Below are 22,385 nucleotides of genomic sequence, written 5' to 3'. Positions count from 1 at the left end.
CGGTGCTACTGGACCAACCAGGCAGCACTCCAGCTGCTCTGCTGCAGGCATCCCGGATTCAGCTGCTGCTGAAACTGACCAGCAGCAGCTGAATCAGGGATGCTTGGGGCAGAGCTGGACTATCGGAAGGGGGGGCTATGAGGGGTCTGGGGTGGCATCCCCCCCTTCCGATAGTCCGGCATATCTGATAATCCAGAACCTTTAGGACCCAGGGGGTGCCGGATTATCAGAAGTTTACTGTAAATATCAGTGGACCTAAATCCTGAATTCATCTAGTTCTTCTTTTGAACCCTGTTGAAGTCCTAGTCTTCATAACAAACATGGGTTCAGCCAAACATGGAATCCATTCTGTGGAGCTGTTAGTTGGTCATGAAGAAGAGCGTCAATAATTTATTTGAAAAGGGGTTTCACAAGTAGCTTAATTGATTTGAATAATTTTATGCTAATTGTAGACTAGCTCAATCAGAAATATTTGCTGGCTTTTATACACTTACGTTGAGAAAACTAAACTTTGTCAAAACAATTCTTAATCCCAGCTTCTGTTTTAAAAAAGCATCTGGTTGTTTACTATACAGTTACATTGTGCCAACTCCTAAGAGGGAGCACCTTTAATGTCTCAACCATCTCAAAATCTTTAAGTGTCAGTTTGATCTAAAGTTTCATGTGTGTTCTGGATTCTGAATATTAAGCATTAAAATACTTAAGATGAAATAAACTGAAAGAGCTTCTTGTTTATGAAAATATTTTTGGAGTCAGAAATTGCTTTTGCATATGGTCTTGCTAGTGTATTTAAACATTAGGAGTTGATCACAGGGTGAATTGCCCTGCCAGCGGTGGGCCCCATGGGGGTGGAGTACCCTCCTGCTGACGCTGACTCAGTGCCTACCAGGTAAGCGCAGTCAGTAAACCTCATCTGTTAAGAGTGAGGCTTACTGGTTAACCTTTTACATCTGTTAGTAATATGACCTGATTAAAATGCACACTCAAATTTAGGTTACCATATGTGAAGTCCTATATCTAGGAGCAAAGAAAGTAAGCTGCACTTATAAGATGAAGGATTGCATCCTACTGACTCTCTTAAAAGATTTAGGGATCATGGTATACAACTGAGTATGAGCTTCCAGTATGATGGTGTAACTAAGAGGGTGAAGATGATTTAGGATGTATAAGATAATATCAAGTAGGAAGGTGACATTACCACTGCATGTGGCATTAGTGAGACCATTATTGGAATGCTGTGTTAAATTTTGCTGATCACATCCAATTTTTCAACTCTTTAAAACAGTTATCAGAATTGAAGACCTGATGTGATCAGTTTACAAGTCTAAATGTGGGGAAAAGATTTCTGATAGATTCAAGAGCTATCAGAAAAAGAAATTCTATATAGCCCTGTTCAGAGCTGAAGCTAAACTAGAAAGAAGGTCTTCATTTCTCGGTGAATCTAATCAGCCTTTGGAACAACTTGCCTAGTAATAATGTGGATTCCCCATTTTCTTAAAATCAAGACTAGATATTCTAAAAGACCTACTATAGCTAGATCAAACAGAAGTTACAGGTTTTAATACAGAAATTGAGAAATTGGTTGAGGTTCTTTGTCCTTTGTTACACAGGAGGTCAGACTAGATCATTTGGAATGGTCCAGTCTAGCATTAGGTGTAAAATGGAATGGGAAAAGTAACTTTAAGATGTGCAGAGAAATATCTAATAAGGTATTAGAGGAGAAACAGTAATTCTAAACCTCCCAAATGTAGCCAGTGTTCCAAATGATTTATGATGCAGAAATAGATGTCATCCTTATTTATGTTTTGTAGCTTTTTTCAGTTCCTTTTTTGTTTTGTAGCTCAGTGAGACTGTGAACAACACATGTCTAAAGACATTCTTCCTTCTTTGAGGTTTCTTCTGGCTTTGCAGTGGCCTGTCAGAATAGCTTGTGTATAATCAGATGAGACTCTTTTGCAATCCTATTAGTGGCAATATAAAAATGGGATTGTTTATCAGATGTGCAGGAATAGAAATGCATGACCAGACGGGAAGTTAATGTTATCAAGTATTACTTCTGCTTTGAAATCCTCTTCCGATGGTGTCTTATTCCAACTCAAAGGTAATAGGTGGTTCTGTATAGTCTGTCATGTCAAAGACTTTGAACTTTAGAACATAGCAAGCCTTGATATGAGCTGCTCTGTATGAACTGTTCCAGCCAGTTTTTCAGCCTTGGTCAAATTCCCTTTGTTCGCTCCAGCTTGTAGCTGGAATTAATGGGGCATGTTTCTTCTACAGCACAACTGTACATTGCTGTAACCTAGCAACAGGGAATCAAATCCTTCAAACTAAGCAAGAGATGCACAAAAAACCTCCCTCAGACACTATCTCCAGTTGAAGTCTTCCTGTCAAACTATTTATCAAAACCAAGCATCTTTTTTTGTGTGCATTTTAATGTTGCCATATGCAAGATCATATGTCTAGGAGCAAAGAAGTTAGGTCATATTTATAAGATAGGGAAATGTATCCTAGAAAGTGACTGTCAAAAAAATTAGGGGTCATGGTACACAACTAATTGAATAGTTGAGGCCAAAGAAATTCATTGCTAATTATATATGTGCTTTAACAACTTTCTTGTGATGGTTTTCTTGACAGCGCCTTGTTCAGCTATGGCTTATCACCATGACAGCAGAAGAATATTTGTAGGCCAGGATAATGGTGCCATTATGGTAAGTGGCTGCTGCTGCAGTTTTCTTTTTAAGAAAGCAAGTTTATTGTGGCATTTCTTTAGTAGTAGCTGGATAGTTGCAGACTTATATGAGCAGTATATGTAGCCAGACATTTGTTTGAATCAAATCAAACTATAGAATAACTGGAAAGGCTTGTGCCTTTCAGGCAAAGAAATCTCAATTTCTTGTTGTGAAGCTTCCTGTCCTTCTATGTAGGATTCTAGTCCACGGTTCTTGACATTAATGCCAAAGAGTTAGGTGTGCAAGTCTTTTTTTTTCTGTCCCTTGTGTGAGATTACCCAATAGAGCATCCTCACCTCATTCTTTGCAGAAGCTAGGGATGTAAGCGACTAGTCTCTCGACTGGTCACTTCTCCCTTTGCTGCCTCGGATAGAGTGACAGAGGCAGCAAAGGTGGGCGGGGGGAGGGGAGAGAGCAGGAGCCAGCTCTCCCCAGCACCTTTTCCATGGGGATTTGGGGAATAGCAGGGGCCAGGCACAAGCTGCGAATCACCTGAATCCTGGCTAGCGACCAGTCCCAGACTCTTCTTTTTAGATGTATTAAGAGCCTACCTGCTCTTAATACATTTAAAAGGCTAAAGTGCAGTAGGGCGGGCCTGGCGTGAGCTGGGAATCAGCTGTCCTGGCTCATGCTGGGTCCTCCCTGCTGCGCTTTAGCCTTTTAAATGTACTAAGAGCTAGTAGGCTCTTAATACATTTAAAAGGCAGAGCCACAGCGGGGTTAGCTCCCAGGGCTGCAGGGAGTTAACCCCGCTGCAGTTCCCCTGCTTATTGACTAATCGACAAAAAATCCATCGACTAGTCGATAGGTTAATTGGTAAAGATTAGCTATCCCTTGCAGAAGCTACAACTTTCTTGCTTTGTCCCAGTCTCTCATGTCATGTTTTTATTCTCTTGTTTTTCCCCACCTTTTTTGCTACGTTTACTTTCTTCTGCAAAAAAGTTGCAGGGTGCAGTCCTCTGTTGCAGACAAGGTGAGGAAAGGGTGGAGGAAACATGCAACTAATCTCAGAGCAGAGATGAAAACTTCTGCCAAAGTTTAACTTCCATAAGAAACCCTTAAATACAAGGTGATGCAGGGGTAACTATTAATATGTGATGACACTTTCCCTTTATTCCCCCTTCCAATACACTGTCTTAGTTGGACTTGATTCTGAATGCATATCCTCTGCTGAAAAGATGAGTGATCTCTCTCCATGCAGCTGATAGATTAAAGTGTGGATTTATTACTGTGGTCAGCATGGTATTGAGTAGTATCTACCAGCCTGTGGCTCAAGGGTTAGTCTTAAACTAGATTGACCCAGCTATGTTGTTCACACCCTTGAGTGACATGGTTTAGCCAATCTTAAGCCCCTTCCAGTATTAGGCTGATGGAAAAATCCACCAGCGTAGTTAACTGCCTCTGGGTGAGGTGAATTAACTAAACAACGGGAGAACCTCTTTCTTTACTGTAGTATCTATACTGAAGTTCCTCAGTGGTGCAGCTTTAGTGTTTCTAGTGTAGACATGCTCTGGGGACAAACCGATCCTTTTGTAGCATGACCAGTTGTCATTGGCTGCCAACTTAAGTCTGTTTATGAGGCTATTCCTGTGTTCTTGGTGGAAAAGATTTTCATCAAATAGTCTGATTTGCATTTCAGCCTGAGAGGATGCATCCTTTTACTTGTAACTGTGTTTCCTTGGTATCAGGAATTCCATATCTCAGAAGACTTTAATAAGATGAACTTTGTCAAGACATACCCAGGTAATGCAGCATGGGTTTTTGCTAATTTGTTTACTTCATAGATCAGATTTTTAAAACTTTCAGTATTGTTGGGAAACACATTCATAATTGACTATCAATGTCTTTCATACTATTAAAGTGTCCATATTTGGCCTAGGTTCAAAGTACCTTTAACAACTTTAAATCAAAATAGTATCAATTTTTGTAGCCCAAATATAGGGCTTTTAGAATGGCCCAAAATTATTTTGTTAGATTTTAGCATAGTCTTACCACAAAGCTGCTGGCTTCATTGTGATGTAGGAAGTCATGGAGAATATTCCTTCTGAAAAGCTTTATATTCAGAGCTGAAGAAAACACACCCCTCTGCAATATTTGCAACATAAAGGTCATCAGAGTTGGGAAGCAATCCCCAAAGGGTTCCAAGTAGGAGCTGTATCAGAGCCTCCCATAACTGTAAGGTAATGTGCTGAATGTTTATAACTCTGGTTATATTGTTTAGCACTCAACACTGGTAATGTTTGTGGATACTTTAATCTACAGATAACCTTGATGCAGTGCTGGTGCCTAATATAAGGAGGGGGGGAATTCTGTTCTTTAAAACACCTGGGTGGTGGTATGTGTGCGCAATAATTAGGCCAAAATGCCTGCTATTAAACACTTGGGCTCTTGGGTTTCAGTTAAAGTAGTAAGAACTAAGTAGTGAAGTAAGAATGAGATAATAAAGATTCCCATTCATCAGGTATTGGGGGAGGGGAGCTACTCTATTAAAACTGCTGTTGATGAAAGATGTAAGTTCTTTCCAAGCACTATTTAGAAAATACTAAAGAATGTACAGCCAAATACTAAAGAATATTCAGTCACTATTTCAGTTATTAATTAATAACTTGATACACAGAAGACTTGGTATTAAAAGCCAAAACTGTAGGAAAACAAAATACAGCTTGTCTTATGACTTCCTGTCGAACTCTACTGGAAAAGGGTGCTTTTCTTTAAAAGAAAGACCTTATTTTTAAAAAGCTACAAAAGCCCCTTTCTCCTAAAAGCAGATGACTTTTTTACATTTCAGTCCAGAAGTATCTATAATATATCCTCCCCTACAGTCTTCCTTTCACGTCTTATTTACATATTCTTACTACATTAAATGTTCTCACACTGTACAGAATGCTCTCACTGGAGTTCATTTACCAACCTGCCTTCAAATGAGGGACCTTTACATTATTATGTGAGGGAGAAATTACTAAATGAAAGGAAGATTCAAATGAGCAGATTTTTTTTTTCTGACATGTCTGATTCATTAAAGGCCAATCACTGAGATGAAAAATGAATCAGACTCTGCTAACACTATCCAATTTTGGGGCAGCAGTAAGTGTGATAGCAAAGGTAAAATTCTTCCTGCAACTATTCTTTCTCCCACCCCCCCCCAACACTTTCGATTTCTTTCTAACTGTAGAACAGATTTGATTGAAATATTTCTAGCTAAATGTTCAGATCTCTGCTTTATTTCCACAGCTCATCAGAATCGGGTGTCAGCTGTCATCTTCTGCCTGGGAGCAGAGTGGGTTATCAGTACTGGCCATGACAAGTGCGTCAGCTGGATGTGCACCAGGAGTGGGAATATGCTGGGAAGACACTACTTCACCTCTTGGGCTTCGTGTTTACAGTATCCATCAAAAATGATCAGATCACTAACAAACAAAACTTTATCATTACAAAATCCACTGCAATGTATTTAGTAGAGAAGGTATTAAATAACTAAAACTAAGCTACACTTGGGAAAATCCAGTTGCATCTTGTCATATCTTTACTTTTCAATGTATTTTTTTTACTTACTTGATTTCTTACAGTTCACACTCTACAATGGCTCCCCAGCCAACAGTATGCATAGTGAAGTTCTACTGTTCAGATTCTCTAAAATACATAACTTCTAGCTTACAAAATTACATGTTGGATTCCGAAATTCTACGGTTTCTTTACACAGTATGTAGACTCTACAAATGTTCATATGACTAACCTCCTATATGCATTTAAAAAATTGCTGTAGTCTGAATTTTTAGTAATTGAACGAATAGGTAGTGTTTGGTATGTAGATTGGATTAAAAATGGAAGTAGCATGGCATCTAGTGTGCTTTTTAGTGCATAGCTTAAGTTTCTTATCTGGAAATTTAGTACACAGTGTGTGAGCGTTGTTGGAGTAATCTAGTTCTAGTCATCTGCATTAAGCCTTTGTCAACTGTCTGTATTGAGGCATAAGGTATGTCTACACTAGAAATGTAAGTTCACCTGTATTAGGTTCTTAAAGCCATTGCAGTCGTGCACATCCACCCGATCCTCTTTGTATCAACAGTGTACACTCTCCCCAGGAGCACTTCCAAGCAAAGGTTGGGCTCTCAACTCCTCTGGCAGCTCTCTGCCAGAAGTCCAGCTGCCTCAGGCTCCTCTGGCTCCTGGTGGGCTGCCTCTCAACCCCTTCTCCCCATTCCCTACCTGGAGTGGGGGAGACATTTTGCCTGTAAAACTGACCAGGGCTGCTAGGCTCCCAGTGGGGACTCCCAGCTGGTAGTGGGGATGCGGGTATCAAGACAGCCAGCAGATGTAAGGGATGCAGTGTTTACATGGACACTGTGCCCTGATTTTGCTGATGTAATCTGTGCACCTCTTGTGGAGGTATGTTGCTAGAGTAATGCACTTAGATTGGCAGGAGGTGTGCTGTTATGCTAACCAGTCCTCCATCATTACAGTCAATGTCTGGAACAAATTACTTCTAGGAAATGGAAAAACTTAGAATTCCCTTTCTAACAGAAAATGTTTTTAGATTTCCATAGTATGGCCTTTATTTTTTTTTCAAAGGAAATTGATTCCTTTCAACACACTGTGCTTGAATCATTAGCAATGGAGAGCAAATGACTAGCTTGTCACTATGTATTTTTGAATATTCAGCACAATCACCAACAGCTTTTATGAGGTGTGAGTTAAAGATCTTTTACAAAGGCTTACTCAAATATGAAATGACAGAATGGATGTTCCTTAGTGTCTGATTAAATAATAACATAAACTTCAAGGTGAAATAATGCTAAGTGAGAGGCACTACAATTGGCAGCCAGCCTATATGGGCTTAGATGCAGGATTGTTTATCTGCAGACCCTCAAATACTTAAACCCCTCATGCTTAATAAGACATTGGAAGCTGAGCTTTCCCATTGCAGTGGCAAGGTTTGGTTTATACTGCACTCCTTTCTACACAGTAAACCCCTCTTAGGCTGTGTCCAGACTCAGGTTTTTTTTCGAAAAAAGTAGCCTTTTTTTTTCGAAAAAATGTCACCTGCATCTTCACCTGCATCTTTCAAAATTAAATCGAAAATGCGGCTTTTCTTTCAACGGCAGTAAACCTAAATCCACGAGGAAGAACGCCTTTTTTCGAAAGTGCTCTTTCGAAAAAAGGCATTCTTGAAAGCAAACAGGGCTTCTTAGAAAGAGAGCATCCAGACTCACTTGCTGCTTTCTTTCGAAAAAGCGGCTTTCTTTTTCGAAAGTTCCGCGTGCAGTTTAGACGCTCTCTTTCGAAAGAGGCTTTTTTGAAAGTATCTTTCGAAAAAGCCTCTTTCGAAAGAGGCTTGCAGTCTAGACATAGCCTAAGTTCCTACATGTCTTTCAGTGGTGACCTCAGCAGAGGACAAACAATAAGCGTATACTATGGGCTGGGGAATGTCGTTTAGGAATAGGTGGTGCCAACTGTTTTCTGGATGGAGCAATGTCAGATACTCTTCAGGCACTATTTTTCATGTGAATAATAAAACTTTATGGGCCACTCTTGTATTAATAGGAACTTGACCATTGCTGTACATGTATAAACTTGTCTTATGAGCTTTCATGGGCAAAACCCACTTTAGATGAGGTGAAACCCAGAATTTATGACTTCTCCCCCCCCCCCCTTTTTCTGTTTCTGCCAATTCTACTGGTGCTAATGAGACACTCAATTACAGTGCCAGTGCTAATGAGGCTGATAGGTGCCCTCCCCCCTTCTATTATAAATTCAGATGAGCTGGAAGCCAGAAGTGAGTTTTGTCCACGAAGGCACATGATTCTAGATCTCTATAAATAACTTTTTTTTGCTAGTCTAAGGTGCCACAGGACTACTTAGTGTGTGGTTTTGGGTTTTTTTTTTTGAAGTTGCAGACTAACACGGCTGCCCTTCTGAGACTTTAATCTTGATCATTCTGCTTTTGTTAAACAGAGGGAAAGGATATATCTACTTCTGTTGTAAAGTCTCTAAAGTAGAGATGGTCTCATTTTTTGTGTAGTGCCACACAATGGGCCTTCAGTTTTACATCACCCTAATCAAAGTATTACAGGGATGCAAATAGGAGGTTAGTAGATGCTTGCCATGGATGGTAGGGCTAATTAGAATGTCCGGGTACTCTACTCCTGAGACCGTTGTGGCTTCCCTCAGGCCCTTACATGGCAACAAGACTCCTCTAGATTTTTCACTCTTTCCTTGACTGAAGTAAACAAGAGTGAGTTTTCTTGCACTTTCGGGTCAGTTAAAAGTGGATTATTGATGTATTTTGGCTCCTCTTGAGTTTTGGGAACATCATTGTTAAAAAGGTCAAGAAAAATTGACCCTAAAAGCTTCTTGTGACAATAAAGCTGAAAGTTTTTAAACCTACCCTGTAAACCTTTGGTTTTAGGTTCATAATATGTGAGTAGTCCATAAACATAAATACTCAACTGCTAAAGAGCTTTCCAGTCTGAAGTTTTCAGTCTGGTTTCTGTTGGTGGTTTTAATCTGTTGGTTTTTTAGTTCTGATGGCAGACTATTTCTGTAAAGAGAATCAAATGAGACTGAGAACAGTGGGTGGTGTTCCTTGACTTGTGATCAGATATGACTTTGAAACTGAACATGCCTTCGTTGGGGACTACTCTGGACAGATCACGCTGCTGAAGCTTGAACAGAATACATGTACAGTTATCACAACCCTCAAAGGGCATGAAGGTAAACTAACTTCCCTCTTAGCTTTCCTGGCTAATTTAGCCTCTGGAAAAATAACTGTGTCTCAGCAGAAGATGGGAAATGTAGTCAAGAGCAAGCTCTGACCTAAACTTTCAAGTTCATTGCCTATCTCTACTTGCTGAACAAAGTTCTTCCTTTAAAGACATTAAACTTGTGTATCTTAAATTGGCAGGATATTTAAATAGCTGAGAACTCAGCTTGTTTCATAGCTAACTCTGGATTATGCCAAGGTGCTAGGAGGACAGCAGTGTCATCCCTAGGCACCAGCTGTAGATCATGAGCTTCACAGTAATGGTCTTAAATGATGCATTTGTACACTTTGCCACTAGATGTCTCACCTTACAAAATGTCAGCCTGTATTCACTAGCATGTAAAGCTGTGGTCACCAACTCTTGGTGATTCACAATTGACTGGTAGATCCTGGAGCCTCTGCCAGTCAACTGCAATCCTCAGATAGGCAGCCTGCCTGTTCCTATGCTGCTCCTGGAAGCAGCTGGCTGGCAGAGTGCAGACACGTGTCTGCAGCCCCTGGGAAGGAGGAATGAGGCATTTCCTTGCTGCCCCAGCACCACCCAGGTAGCACATGCAGGTGTGGGTAGCAGTACCGCAAATGGACACATACCGCCTCCCTTCCCCGGGGGCCACACACAAATATGTTGGGGCCAGCCAGCCAGCTGTTTCCAGGAGCAGTGTGGGGCCAGGCAGGCAGAGGTATTTAACTACTACTGTGCTTCCAGGTAAGGTTATTGGGAAGGCTTATACTGAGAGGAATAACTACACTGACCCTTTTTGCTTTTTTTTCATGACCTCACATGACTCAGAATCCAGAATAGCATTTTACTGGTTTGCTGCATTAACAGTGCTGATCTATTGGATCATGAGGCTGTGGTTCAGTGGGGGAAATCTGTTTCTACAGACCTTGTTGCTGGACGTAATAGTCATATTGTTTTTCTTATCCTTAATGGACTTCTGCTGTGCAGACCAGGATGATGAAGTGAAACACTAAAGCTGTATTTGATAAACTGTAGGTAGGTAGGAGTCAAAACAGAAACCAGTGGGGAAGGGGTTGTGGTTGCTTCCTCATTTTGAACAGAACAACAGTTGTTCTGCTTGCTGGAATAGTTTGACAATAAGCTTATCTTATATATTTGTATTTGGGCTTCCCATATGTTGTTTCACTTAAATCTAACTGTTAATTCAAGTATGTGCTCTTGAATTAGTCTCTCTTGTATTCTGTTGATCTAGTATGAACAATTCAGTGAGCTAGAATATTAAATTCAAGTGAATTTTTCATGTCTTGTGTAGCTTGCCTGTCATAAGTGGAGGACTAATGCAGTGCCATGCATTTTGAGTTCAGTTTTTTAAAGCCGGTGTGTTGCACTGAAGGATTAATAAGGAGTATGAAACAAATACAAAAATCTTTATAAAAACCAATGGAGCACATACATTTTTGTCTGCAGTATGTCTGTCCTATGACCAGTTCTTACTGCCATTAAAATATTTGGGAAACTTGAGTCACTGCATTTAGAGAGAACTACTTAAGAGCAAGAGTGCACCTAGCAGCATTCAGACATGTTGCACATGCTGACCCATGGTCACTGGGGGCCTCAATGCATTTAAGCCAGTAGGCTGCGGGGCTTGGCTGCAACTGCTGTCAGCTGGGTTTCTGGGGCTATTCTGCAAGTTACCTTGTTAAGAAACAGGTAGCTAGGCAAGTGAAAAGGGCTGCCTGGGAGTGTGCACCCTACTCCCCTCAAGCCCCCCCCCCGATCTGGGGCTTCCTCAACCCCTAGATGCCCGCCCATGCCCTTTGGAGGGGACTGCAGTCTTGTGTAGCAATGAGTCAAGGTAAAATGTGTAGCTTGTACCTTATACTCACTCCTGACTGCTTGGGAAGGGGCAGAGGAAACTTCACACAGCTGCACACTTCCCCTTGCTCCCTCATCACTCTGTGTCCATGTGTGTCCCCGCCCTCCCGTTCCTCCCCTCCCCCCGCCTACTATTATACCCACCAATCTCCTTGTCCTGATTGCTACTAGGGATGTTAAAGCAGTTAATTAACCATCTCACTATTAGAATTTAGCAGTTACACTGGTTATGTGCTGCGGGTTCTGCCATATCAGCTTTCTGTGGCAGAGTCCACAGTGTGGGGCGGCTGCCAATCTCTGGGAGCCAGTGTGTGCCTGTCACCCTGCTCTCAGGGACAGAGCCAGCAGCACAGAATGATGCATGAACAAGAGATGAGATTCAAAGTTTGTCTTCCCTCATCCGCTAAAAGATGTTACCTCACCTGTTTGTTTTTGTTTTGTTTTTAAGGGAGTGTTGCTTCCCTCTGGTGGGATCCTGTCCAACGGTTACTCTTCTCTGGAGCATCTGATCATAGCATTATCATGTGGGATATTGGTGGAAGGAAAGGCCGAACGCTGCTGCTTCAGGGCCATCAGTATGTAGCAATGACTTGCAGTTCTGTTTTTTTCCAAATACTTAGTTTCTGTGGGTTTTCAGAAGGACTAAACTAAATGTGACCAGCTCCCAATAGGGATGTTAGAAATAATTTAATTTAGTAATCATGTAACCACAACAATTATCAGTTACATGATTATTCAATGACCCCCAGGGGCAGAGCTGGCATCCAGTGCATTCCTGACCCAGCTCCCAGGGAGCCTCCTGCCTGCCACCCTGCACTACTACCTCTGAGAGACAACAGTGTAGTGTGATGGATGGCACCCCTGCATGCTCTTCATTTAAAGCTGGGACTAAGCCAGTCTGCTAGTCTGAGTTTTAAATGCAAAGCAGAAGGGGAGACGGAGGGGTTTAAATGGGATGGATAACCATTTAACCAATAAGCTAACACTTACCTGACTAGCTGCTAACAACCCTACTCCCAAGTATTGTGAATAGTAACTAGACAGGATGGTATATCTCAGTGCTCTCTTGAGACGGTGACACATGAGGACTGGGGGAACAAATCTCAGTAGCATTACTATCATAAGACTTGTTTCTTGGCTATCCCTTAAATGTGAGTAGTGATGAGATGAGAATAAAAATGTCTAGAATTAAGAGGGGGGTGAAGATACTAGGACTGCTCTTGTTAGCAGTGTAGTAGTGGTCCATCTAAGACTGGGAATTTTTGCTGCATGGTGTCAAGTCTCATTGATATAGTATACCCTTCACGAGAAGGCTTGTGCAGGAAGAAGGTGAACATGTCCAATGACATCTGCATAGTAGCACACATTTGTAAAATCCTTCATTTTAATGATTCCTCTTCATCTTGGATTTTAAAGTATCTATGCTGACTTCCTGTACTTGAATTCCCACTCGTGCATTCACATGCAACAGTTCATATTACATACTGGCTGCAGTAGTGCAGTTTGACACCTATGACTAGAGGACCTTCCACTGCTTCTTTCACTCTTCCATGTATTGTGTTGGGAAGACTGTGTATATCAGCTATGAGTTTTTCTTTTCCAAACTCATGCTTGACAGATGGCGGTGGAATTTTTATATGGTGTGGGGGAAAATATTCCATTTAAGAAGCAGTGGAAGGGAAAAAAAATCACTGAACCTAATTTTCACTGTTTGTAGTATGTGGTTAAAAGTAGGTAGAACTGTAATAGATTTCCCTTCTGGACAGCTGTATCAAATATATTCTTGTTTTTCTCTAGTCAGCTCTCCTCCAGAAGTCATTGTTTGCACAGCAAGTGAACTCAGGAAAACAGGAACTTGTGGGTGGGGAAGAATAGGAAGCTGAATGACTAAGTAAGCTTAGGATGATTAGATTTTTTTTTTTTTTTTTTTTTTTTGTATTGGCAAATGCCAATTTCCACTTTATACACACAAATAATGAAGAAAGTACTCCCAACTTACAGGGAGCAAATATTAAGCTTTCAGGCAAAGTATACCTTTTATTTAAAGATATTTACTTCATTTATTTTGTGTGATGTTGACAGTTTAACTTTTTGAATCAACATCTTCTGTTAAATAACTATTCTAACCACCTTATGGCCTGACTCCTCAATTTCCTATGACTGAAACTTAAACAGATGAAAATGAATTCAGTTTCTTAAAATATGAATATTACACCAACCTTAACAACTTGTATATCCGCAAAAGGGCTTCCAGTTGGATCTCTTAAGGACACAGTTCTTTGGCTGTTTTCTCACAATTGTCCCCTACTATTGGTAGGGATGTAAAAGAATATCCATGTAAATGGTTAACTGATAAGGCAGGGTTTATTGGTTACTGTTCAGTTACATGCAGGCTCCTTGCCCCGCTCCTGGAGTTGCAAGCTGGAGCCAGGTTTAAAAAATGACTTCTGGTGTGCACTGGTAGGTGCACGTAACTGCTGAAAATCTCATTGTTACACAGGTAACCAATTACCCACATTTTAACATACCTAAATATTGGTATTCTTTTGACTTCAGAATGTGCATGAAGAAGCATATTTGCAGATCTGCCCAACTCAGACACCTGTCAGCTGAGATGCGTTTTATTTATGGCTGGGCTTCACTACCAAAATACTGACATGATCAGCATACAGGTCTAACCTGCTGCTTTCTAAGCTAACACATTGTGCTACTGCAGCTACTTCAGTGCTGAAATAACACTAGGCAATGATGGTACCAAATCCGGCTTCTAAAATTTGATTCTTCATTTCAAACATGTAGCAGTCTTGCGTTACAGTAGTTCTACAGCTGACCAGCCCTAGCTACTGACATTGTTTTCAGCTTTCTAGGTGACTCTTACAAATTCATACCCAGACTTGTTAGGGAATGTTGCTTTTACTTAAATGTTTGGAAGAGTGAACAGTGTCCTCTTTGTTTACAGTGATAAGGTGCAGGCTATTTGTTACATCCAGCTCACGCGGCAACTGGTCTCATGTTCAGCTGATGGCGGAATTGCTGTTTGGAATATGGATATCAGCAGAGAAGAGGTAGATGCATGTGCTAGGTGTCAACTTTGTCACTGTTGGTGGCTAAGCTTTCTTGCTTATTCTGTCATCCTAGACCAGAGAACCCCAAGCTTTGATAGCTGGCCAGGAATCAGAGCTCAGTGACTCTGCTTCTGTGAGAAGTATCAGATTGCCACTGCCCTTATTTTATCTATATGGTAAAGTCCAGAAAGACCCAGCTTTCTTCGGTGCAAGCCTAGCAATGTGGACCGAGGTGAAACGTTGAAATGTGAATTCATCACATACTATTCTTCCATAGTAAAGAGAAGGCTGGACAACGTAAGATCTCGGCCATACTTGACATAATGGTTCACTCTTTCCAATAATATAGTTGGAAAGAATCCTGTAGGATACCTCGGGAGGCAACACCCTAATGCAGACTATTGAATTCCTTGTAGAGCTGTGTAGACTTCACAATATGTTTGCTCTTAGTTTTTTCAGTAAAATATTATAGTTTAGCCCTTGTTTCACTTCAAAAGGAAAATTAAAATATAGAAGGAATTCACTGGCTTTTTTAAAATCTGGCTAATAAGTGATAAACTAAAATATTGCTTGAGACATGTTCTGTAAAATGTTCCTTTCTTTAATGTGCTGTGAAATAAAGTGGTATAGAAAAAAAATCTGTGTAGCCTGAGATGCGGTAGTTTCTTGCCATGAGTGCACTGGTGCTGTCAGGCCAACCAAAAAGTGGCTGGGTGGTAGACCGTTACTGCTTTTTCTCAGGTCTCTCTCTGCACACCCTGTTTTCTTTTGAAGGGATCTTCAAAGCCACAAGCACTGTTTTCGTTATGCTTATTGTGGTAGCACTTAGGAGTCCATGTTGGACCAGGATTTTGTGGTGCTATGGGCTGTAAAGGGAACAAAAAAGGGAGTGCTGAACAATGTGACAGCCTTTGGCATCAGTGTCCATGAGAGAACTTCCACACAGGCCAGTTGGTGCACAGTAGAATCTACCCCCTCCAGCTGGTGTACACTTACAAACCCATTGGTAGCTTTTCCTCCTCCAGCAGCTGTTAACCACTTCAGGGTCAGGGTTAGGCCATGTCTACACTACCACGTTTGTTATAACTTTCTTTTGGCCATGAGTGTCGGGGCGGGGGGGGGGGGGGGGGGGAGAACACACCCCAAAGGATACTGGCACTTCTGTCAGTATAACTTGTGTGGACAGTGCTGTGTTGGACACTGCAATGTGTGGAAGTGGTTTTATTGTGCCAGTGGGAGGGTTCCCTTGGGTCTGTATACAACAGCTATATGAACAGTCTTGGAGCAGCACATCTGCATCAGTAGACCTGTGCCACTGTAAGCTTGCTAGTGTAGACATGCCTTAGTCACTGTAGTATAGCCTTGAGGAAAATCTTGATACCCTCAAGTGTTCTAGAACCTTGTTGACAGCATGGTGAGGAAATCCTCAAAACTAATGGTGTAGATTTTTAGTGGGAGTTTGGTAGTCTTCAATGCATCATCCATCAGTTTGTATTATACTTTTGTAGTGACTTGCCTATTTTCTGCCATTAAATGGAGATTGATAAATGAGAAACAGGAGCAGCTGAACCAGTAGTAGGATCCCAAATGTGTGGGAGATGAAAATGATGGGGCCCCTGAAACTGACATCTCCTCATTATTGAAATGGAGACAGTCTTTCATTTTGACTGAATCAATCCACATTTCATTGATTAGTGAACAGTCTTGGGTAATCAAGAATTCTACTATCCCTTTATTGAGGGATTTAATTTAGGAAGGTCCACCAGTGTTAATAGATGCCACCTATGTATGTTTTTATTTTGGAGCTGGAATTATGGGATGTGCAAAGACTGATTGAGCAGTCAGTGTGAGGGTCATGGTAATTTTAAAATTTGAGAAAAATGACTTGCCACAGGACAGCAATATGCCCAAGACAATAGGAAGACACAAGTATGTAAGACCATAGTGGTGTGGAATTAAACTAACCTTGAAATAACTTTCAGGGTGTATGGCCCTTGGAAGATGCATGTGAAAATTTACACAACACAACAAGATGCCTCCTAGAACTATTATGCATCATCCTACAAATGTACTAAAAAGTTCAAGTCTTAACTTCAGAGTTATGCTTTGAATACTCCATTGTAGAACAGTAGTAAATGTTAGTGCTACTTAGCACATCATTTCTAGATATGGAAGCAGAGGTACATATTTACTTGGAGTAAGTGGGATGCAGCTGATAAGTTTTCTAATTGTTTCAAATGCTGCAGTCCCAGGAAAAGGACCTGATAAGAATGAGAGCCTCTGAGGGAGTAACTGATTCTCTGTAGAGCATCTGTATCTCAGATTACTTTGTTGCCTTTCAGAATCATCCTGGCAGTGAGACCCAGGGGTCTGCAACCTCCTGCAGCACTCTAATTCAGATGCATCATACCAGACTTTTTCTCATTAGAGCAGCAGCCAAGAAATGCTGTGGGGGTAAAAACTGTGTAGGAGGCGCACAAAGATCTTGGTAACAGATAACCATGAGACTTTCTGCACGTATCTTAGCACTGGATTCTCAAATTGCTTTTTGAGTGTAGTCAACTATGGCACTGAATGCAAAACAATTCATATTTTCTTGGTTGTTTTCATAGCTGATATGGGGGTTCTTTAAATTTAAATTTACACTGCATGTGTATCAGCTCTTTTTTTTTTTTGTTTGTGTTCTTTACCTTGTTGATTTGAATATGCTAAGACTATTTATTTCTTCCTCCCCAACTAGGCTCCTCAGTGGCTAGAAAGTGATTCTTGTCAGAAATGTGAACAGCCTTTCTTCTGGAATATAAAGCAGATGTGGGACACAAAGACATTAGGGTTGAGACAGGTGAGGATATGGTTCTAAATCCCTTATGGTGCACTTCATTGTGTGGAGAATTTGGTGTGTGTTCTGTATTTATACCCAACTGCTGAACTTCAACTCCAGTCTGTTTTTGAAGGGGAAAACTGAGTAGAAAGACCACAATTTAAAGTAATAGAGGTCCTGGTCTCCATTGCCAGCAAAGTGGTGTGAATCAGGAAATCTCTGGTTAAGAGAACTTACCAAATGCAGCAAAGGAAAGCCATTATATTGGGTTGTCCTGTGTGGGACTAATGGGCTTAAGTGAAACTAGGGGGCTGTGCCCCTGCTTGCTATGCTTTCCAACCCCCCTCACATGGGTGGATGGGAGGGGGCAGTAGGCAACCCCAGCTCTCCCCCAGCCATGTGGGAAGGCTGGGCTGGACCGGACCGGACCTGCCTGGGCCCTTTCCCCCCTCCTGCCCTGGGCCATGCCAGCCTGGGTGCGTTCTCTCTCTCTTCCCCTCCTCCCCCCCCCCCATGGCCTAACCTTAACACTCACTCACTCCCCCTCCCCTGACCATGCCAGGCCCAGCTCTGCCCCGGTGCCTGGGGAATGCCCAGCAGCAGCATGCTGGGCCGGGCCTGGCTCTGCCTGTCCATCCCCCCCCGCCCCCAATGCCGGTGGGCTCTGCCATGATGATGTCACTTTGTCATCCCACAGGAAACATTTTTCGAGAGCGAGAACCAGTTTAAGCACAGGTGTGCATGTAAGAGAGCTACAGTTAGGCCATGTCACGCATTCTGTGTTTACCAAGATCTTATACTGGCAAATTACTACTAAAATATTAGCCTTAATTTGAGCACCTTACCTTGCACTGACACGCTAATGGCCTTGTCTTCCTTCAGTTATGCCGAGGTATAAATCTCTTGGAAATATTTTAAATGTTCCAGGAGCAAATCCCCCCCCCCCCCCCCCCATACCGCCACCCCCACCTCCCCCAGACTATAGTCAAGGTAAAAGTATGATCTGCTTTTGTTTTGTAAGTCTTCACTCTGCTGGAGAAAAGGGACCTAGAATCCATGGATAATATCCTGGCCCTCTTTGGCAGTCAATGGCAAAATTTCCTGGGGCTGGCATGTAATTAAGGACCAAGAATCCATGGGTTATAACTGGTTCTAAAGGGTAACTATCATAGGAGGTTGTATAATTTCTTTAGTTAAACTCCCAAAAAGCAGCAAGAGGGATAACAGTTTGTGTCCTAAAATGTCCCTCTTATTTTAATTCTCCTGTGAAGCATCACTGCAGGAAATGTGGTCAAGCAGTGTGTGGCAAGTGCAGCACTAAGCGGTCCAGCTACCCAATCATGGGCTTTGAGTTCCAAGTCCGTGTCTGTGACTCTTGCTTTGAGTCCATCAAAGATGAAGAGTGAGTATGCTTAAAGGTCTGACGTTCCTTTACTGATTTGGTATACAAGGGCTGAAACTTCTGGAGGAGCCTAGCTGGTAGCTTTAAGATCTCTGTATGATTGGTTACAACTCTGGCAACTGTGGCTCATCCGTTTATAATCCATGTTTTATTAAATGCCAGGAACTACATACCATGTTCATAATTGCTTAAGTGAGATGTACATAGCAGATAACTGTAAGTTATAATGTGCAGCCTTCTCACAGGAAAGCTTATCCATATTTTACTAGCATGGGAAAATACTTCTAAAGGCAGTGAAGAATGTGGATGCCTCCCAGTCAGGTTAACCTATTAGTGTGATACAAACAATTCTTTTGGGGCTGCTTTGCACACATTTTTGAAGGGGGCTGGCACTTGCTTCGTCACTAACCAAGACAGCTGCATGAAAAGTTGAGAAACGTATTGGAAAATAGACTTTATAGCTGTTGAATCTTAAAAGTAAAGAACTGCATTCTCCTCTACCTGTTCTCCATTGTGCTGTGTTGATGAACTTCCACAAATCAAGTGGGAGGCCAGGTAAGCATGTGTGTCTCCTATAATTAGTGTATGCTGGGAAGAGCTTACTGACCATTGTTTAGGTGAGCAAAGTTAGGTTTGACTTACTAGCTTTTCAGAAATGTCCCTCTAATGCTTTATTTTGTATTGCTGGCAAACTGTTGTCTAATGGATTTTTTTTAATTTTGACTGTTTCCCTTCACTAGTCGTACTTCCCTGGCAACTTTTCATGAAGGAAAGCACAACATTTCCCACATGTCTATGGACATTTCTAGGGGACTAATGGTTACTTGTGGGAGTGATCGGATTGTGAAGGTAGGATTATTCTTCTCCACAGGTTATTTAAATTGCTCTTTTACTTTGAGTTTTATGATCTTAGTGTATGCAGTCCAGTTTCTTTTGCCTTTTTCTAGTGGTTGCAAAAGCACAAAAAAATCAAGCTGGCAGCTTCATGTTTTGTAGACAGCAAGAGTTAATCATGAATCAAAAATGTAGTTGTTGTAGTTAAGATCAAAGGCTTTCTAATAAGAAATCCCATTACTACCTTCATTCTGCCTATATAGTGAATATGCAGGCAATCCCAATGAATTAAAAGGACTACCTGTATAGTTCTGGTGTGGTCTGAAAAGCACCATACAGTAAGAAGATATGGTCCCTGCTCCCAAGGAGTTTGAAATAGAAAGGGTCAGTGATGCCAGACAATCCTAATGTGAGTAATCCCATTGAAGCCTAACTAATGTCATGGAGATTTGAAGGACTTTCTCTGAACTATGATAGTTTTTGTTTTGCGCATGGTCAAAGTAGTAAAATGAAGTTTCAGGTAATGGCTCTTAACAGACCTCAAAAGGGATGGATGTGCTTTATTCAGAGTTCTCCATAATCAGTGATTTTTTTCCCTTTAATTGCACTCTAGTCTCGTACATACTAACCTGATTCAGACACTAAAGAAATCGTCATTTAGCGTCTGAGGGCTCCAAATGAGGAACTTAATATCTGCTGTCTCTTATCAGTGTGCTGATATGTACATTCAGCAAAGGGCGTTTGTCCGCACATGCACATGGACTTGTTTTTTAAAATGCTTTCCCTTAATATACCCCTTTGTGTCACTGTTTGAAATGACTGCAGAGGAAATGACATATGTCTGGATGCTGTTGGATTTAATTGTGTAATAGTGACAGCTTCAGGCTCATATCAGATACAAATCTTTTCTTCAAGTAGTTTTTCAGATCATTCTGCAATAGGTCCTGAGGGTACAGTTGCCATGATGCAAACATTATATTAGTGTTGTCAGCTTGGTATTCCGTCTGCCACTACCCAGCTTCCAACTGTCTGGTACTTCATTTCCTCCTGTTCCCATGTCTCACCTTGCTTTTTCATCACTTCTGTGGCTGGCAGAGCAGATGAGGAAGGCTCTTGACGTTGCCAGTATGTCTGGTCCATGCTTGCAGGTCTATCCTGGTGTATGGGAGAGCATGCAACACTCCTGTAGCATGCATTAGACAAAGCAAATGGAGTGTCACAAGCAGCAATTCAGCATGCTGCTCCTATCCAATCTCTGACTCTACTACAGTGATATTCAATTTCCTTAAGTCATAAAATCTTTTGATAATGTGCTATACTGTGCTTATGTTGCCTGCGGATATGAGTAATGAAATGGCCCAGTAACTTTTATATTCTTTAATGTTCTGTAGCTCTGCATTTTTAATGAAGAGGGTTTCCAAAGCCAAAAGTGTGTGTTCCATACACAGACTTATAAAACAAGGTTCCGTGCAAGCTAGAGTCCTTGCTTCAAATGTAGTTTTAGCTTTGTGAAACAGCAGCATAGCCAGTATAACTTTAAAAGTTATAAAATAAGCAGCACTGTTTGTGTCCTGTTGAATGCTCTGAGCAGTATGCAGCTGCATGGAAAGCAGAGAGCATGGCTGAGAAATCTGCTAGCTGGGAGCCACCTCCTAGCCAGAGCCTGCCTTTTTGGCACCCCACCTTCTGCGTGTCCCTCCTCCTCTCCCCCCCCTTATGTCTGCACATGCCCCTTCTGCACTCCTGTCCCAGGTCAGAATACTCTCCTGCCCCATACCCTCTCCCAACTTCCTGCCCCTAGTCACTACGCAACCCCCTGCCTCCTCTCCTGCATCCCTCCTCTTGGACAGAATCCTCCTGCAATCATACCCCCTGCTGTACTCCAATCCCATAGCCAAGCTCCCATCTGCACCAGCCTCCATTCCAGACCCTGCACCTCCTCCATCAATATGGAACAGTGCTGTCCATGACCACTTTTCAAATTCTTAGTGCCCACTCCCCATCAATGATTATTGCTCATCTTTTAAGGTGTATTGTTTAAGATATATTGTTACTTTTGCTACAGGTATAGGTCTTATACTCTTGATTTTAATATTGTATGATGTGCTGAGTAGTTCTCTATCTTGTTTTTCTTACAGATATGGGACATGACACCAGTAGTTGGTTGCAGCCTTGCGACTGGCTTCTCACGTTGACCTAGGACCTGACAGGTTCATGCACCTTATGTACAGCAACACACACCGAATGAATGAAAACCCTACTAGAAATATTGTCACAAAAGCACTGGTTGCTGGATCCTTTCTCCTGCTCTTGCAGCATGGACAGTTATCTTTGTAGAGAAACGCTCTTCTATGGGGTTCAGTGGGAATAACCTTGATGTAGAAATGCAATTTCCCAGCTGGTTGATGTGAAGTAAAATGGCTTACCTGCAACATGACTGCGAGAAAAGGATTGGTCATAACTTGGTTTACATGTGGTGTTAACAATGTGCTTTCTCTGCTGAAATATCTTGTAAAGTAGCTAAAGAATTATCAGAGTAAAACAAGTTGTTCTGATTTTTGCAAACAGTAAATAACTTAACTGTCCCTTCCAGTAAGCCGTCCCCAACTGAACTTTTTCTGATGTACCGTTTAAGGCTGCCTCCAAATGAAGTATTGGATATAACTTTGAAGGAAATAGGTGGTTGTTTTTTTTTTTTTTTTTTTTTTTTAAAGCAATGTTTGAATAAAGGGGTAGGTGTTTCTTCTCTGGAGTGGCAGTAAGTATGTCCTTGACATAAGAGATCCTGAGCTGCTGGCTTTCTTGGAGTGTTGTCTGCAAGTTCAGTTATTGGTAAAACTACTTTTTAAAAAACACTTTGTTCCAATAGCTTGCAAGTGTGTGTAAATATTCCTAGGCTCTTAAAAATGCTGAAGCTATATTTATTCCCTCTTCTTG

The 22,385-nt window shown here is 41.5% G+C and overlaps 1 protein-coding gene across 2 annotated transcripts in view; it reads left to right on the top strand.

Annotated features, from left to right (window-relative positions):
• WDFY1 (WD repeat and FYVE domain containing 1) overlaps positions 1–22,142 on the top strand; it is a 34,630-nt gene extending 12,488 nt beyond the window's left edge. For both annotated transcript variants that reach the window (XM_075937562.1, XM_075937563.1), the window contains exons 3-12: positions 2,635–2,708; positions 4,418–4,472; positions 5,961–6,111; positions 9,328–9,440; positions 11,775–11,901; positions 14,286–14,391; positions 17,132–17,233; positions 18,484–18,614; positions 19,355–19,463; positions 21,587–22,142. In XM_075937562.1, the coding sequence (XP_075793677.1) occupies positions 2,635–2,708; positions 4,418–4,472; positions 5,961–6,111; positions 9,328–9,440; positions 11,775–11,901; positions 14,286–14,391; positions 17,132–17,233; positions 18,484–18,614; positions 19,355–19,463; positions 21,587–21,643 (1,025 nt within the window). In that variant the 3' untranslated portion in view covers positions 21,644–22,142. The remainder of the gene's footprint in view (positions 1–2,634; positions 2,709–4,417; positions 4,473–5,960; positions 6,112–9,327; positions 9,441–11,774; positions 11,902–14,285; positions 14,392–17,131; positions 17,234–18,483; positions 18,615–19,354; positions 19,464–21,586) is intronic.
• Positions 22,143–22,385: the final 243 nt, after the last annotated feature.

The sequence above is a fragment of the Pelodiscus sinensis genome, chromosome 10 (genome assembly GCF_049634645.1).
Source record: "Pelodiscus sinensis isolate JC-2024 chromosome 10, ASM4963464v1, whole genome shotgun sequence".
NCBI lineage: Eukaryota > Metazoa > Chordata > Testudines > Trionychidae > Pelodiscus > Pelodiscus sinensis.
This window is presented reverse-complemented; position numbering and strand designations above follow the sequence as displayed.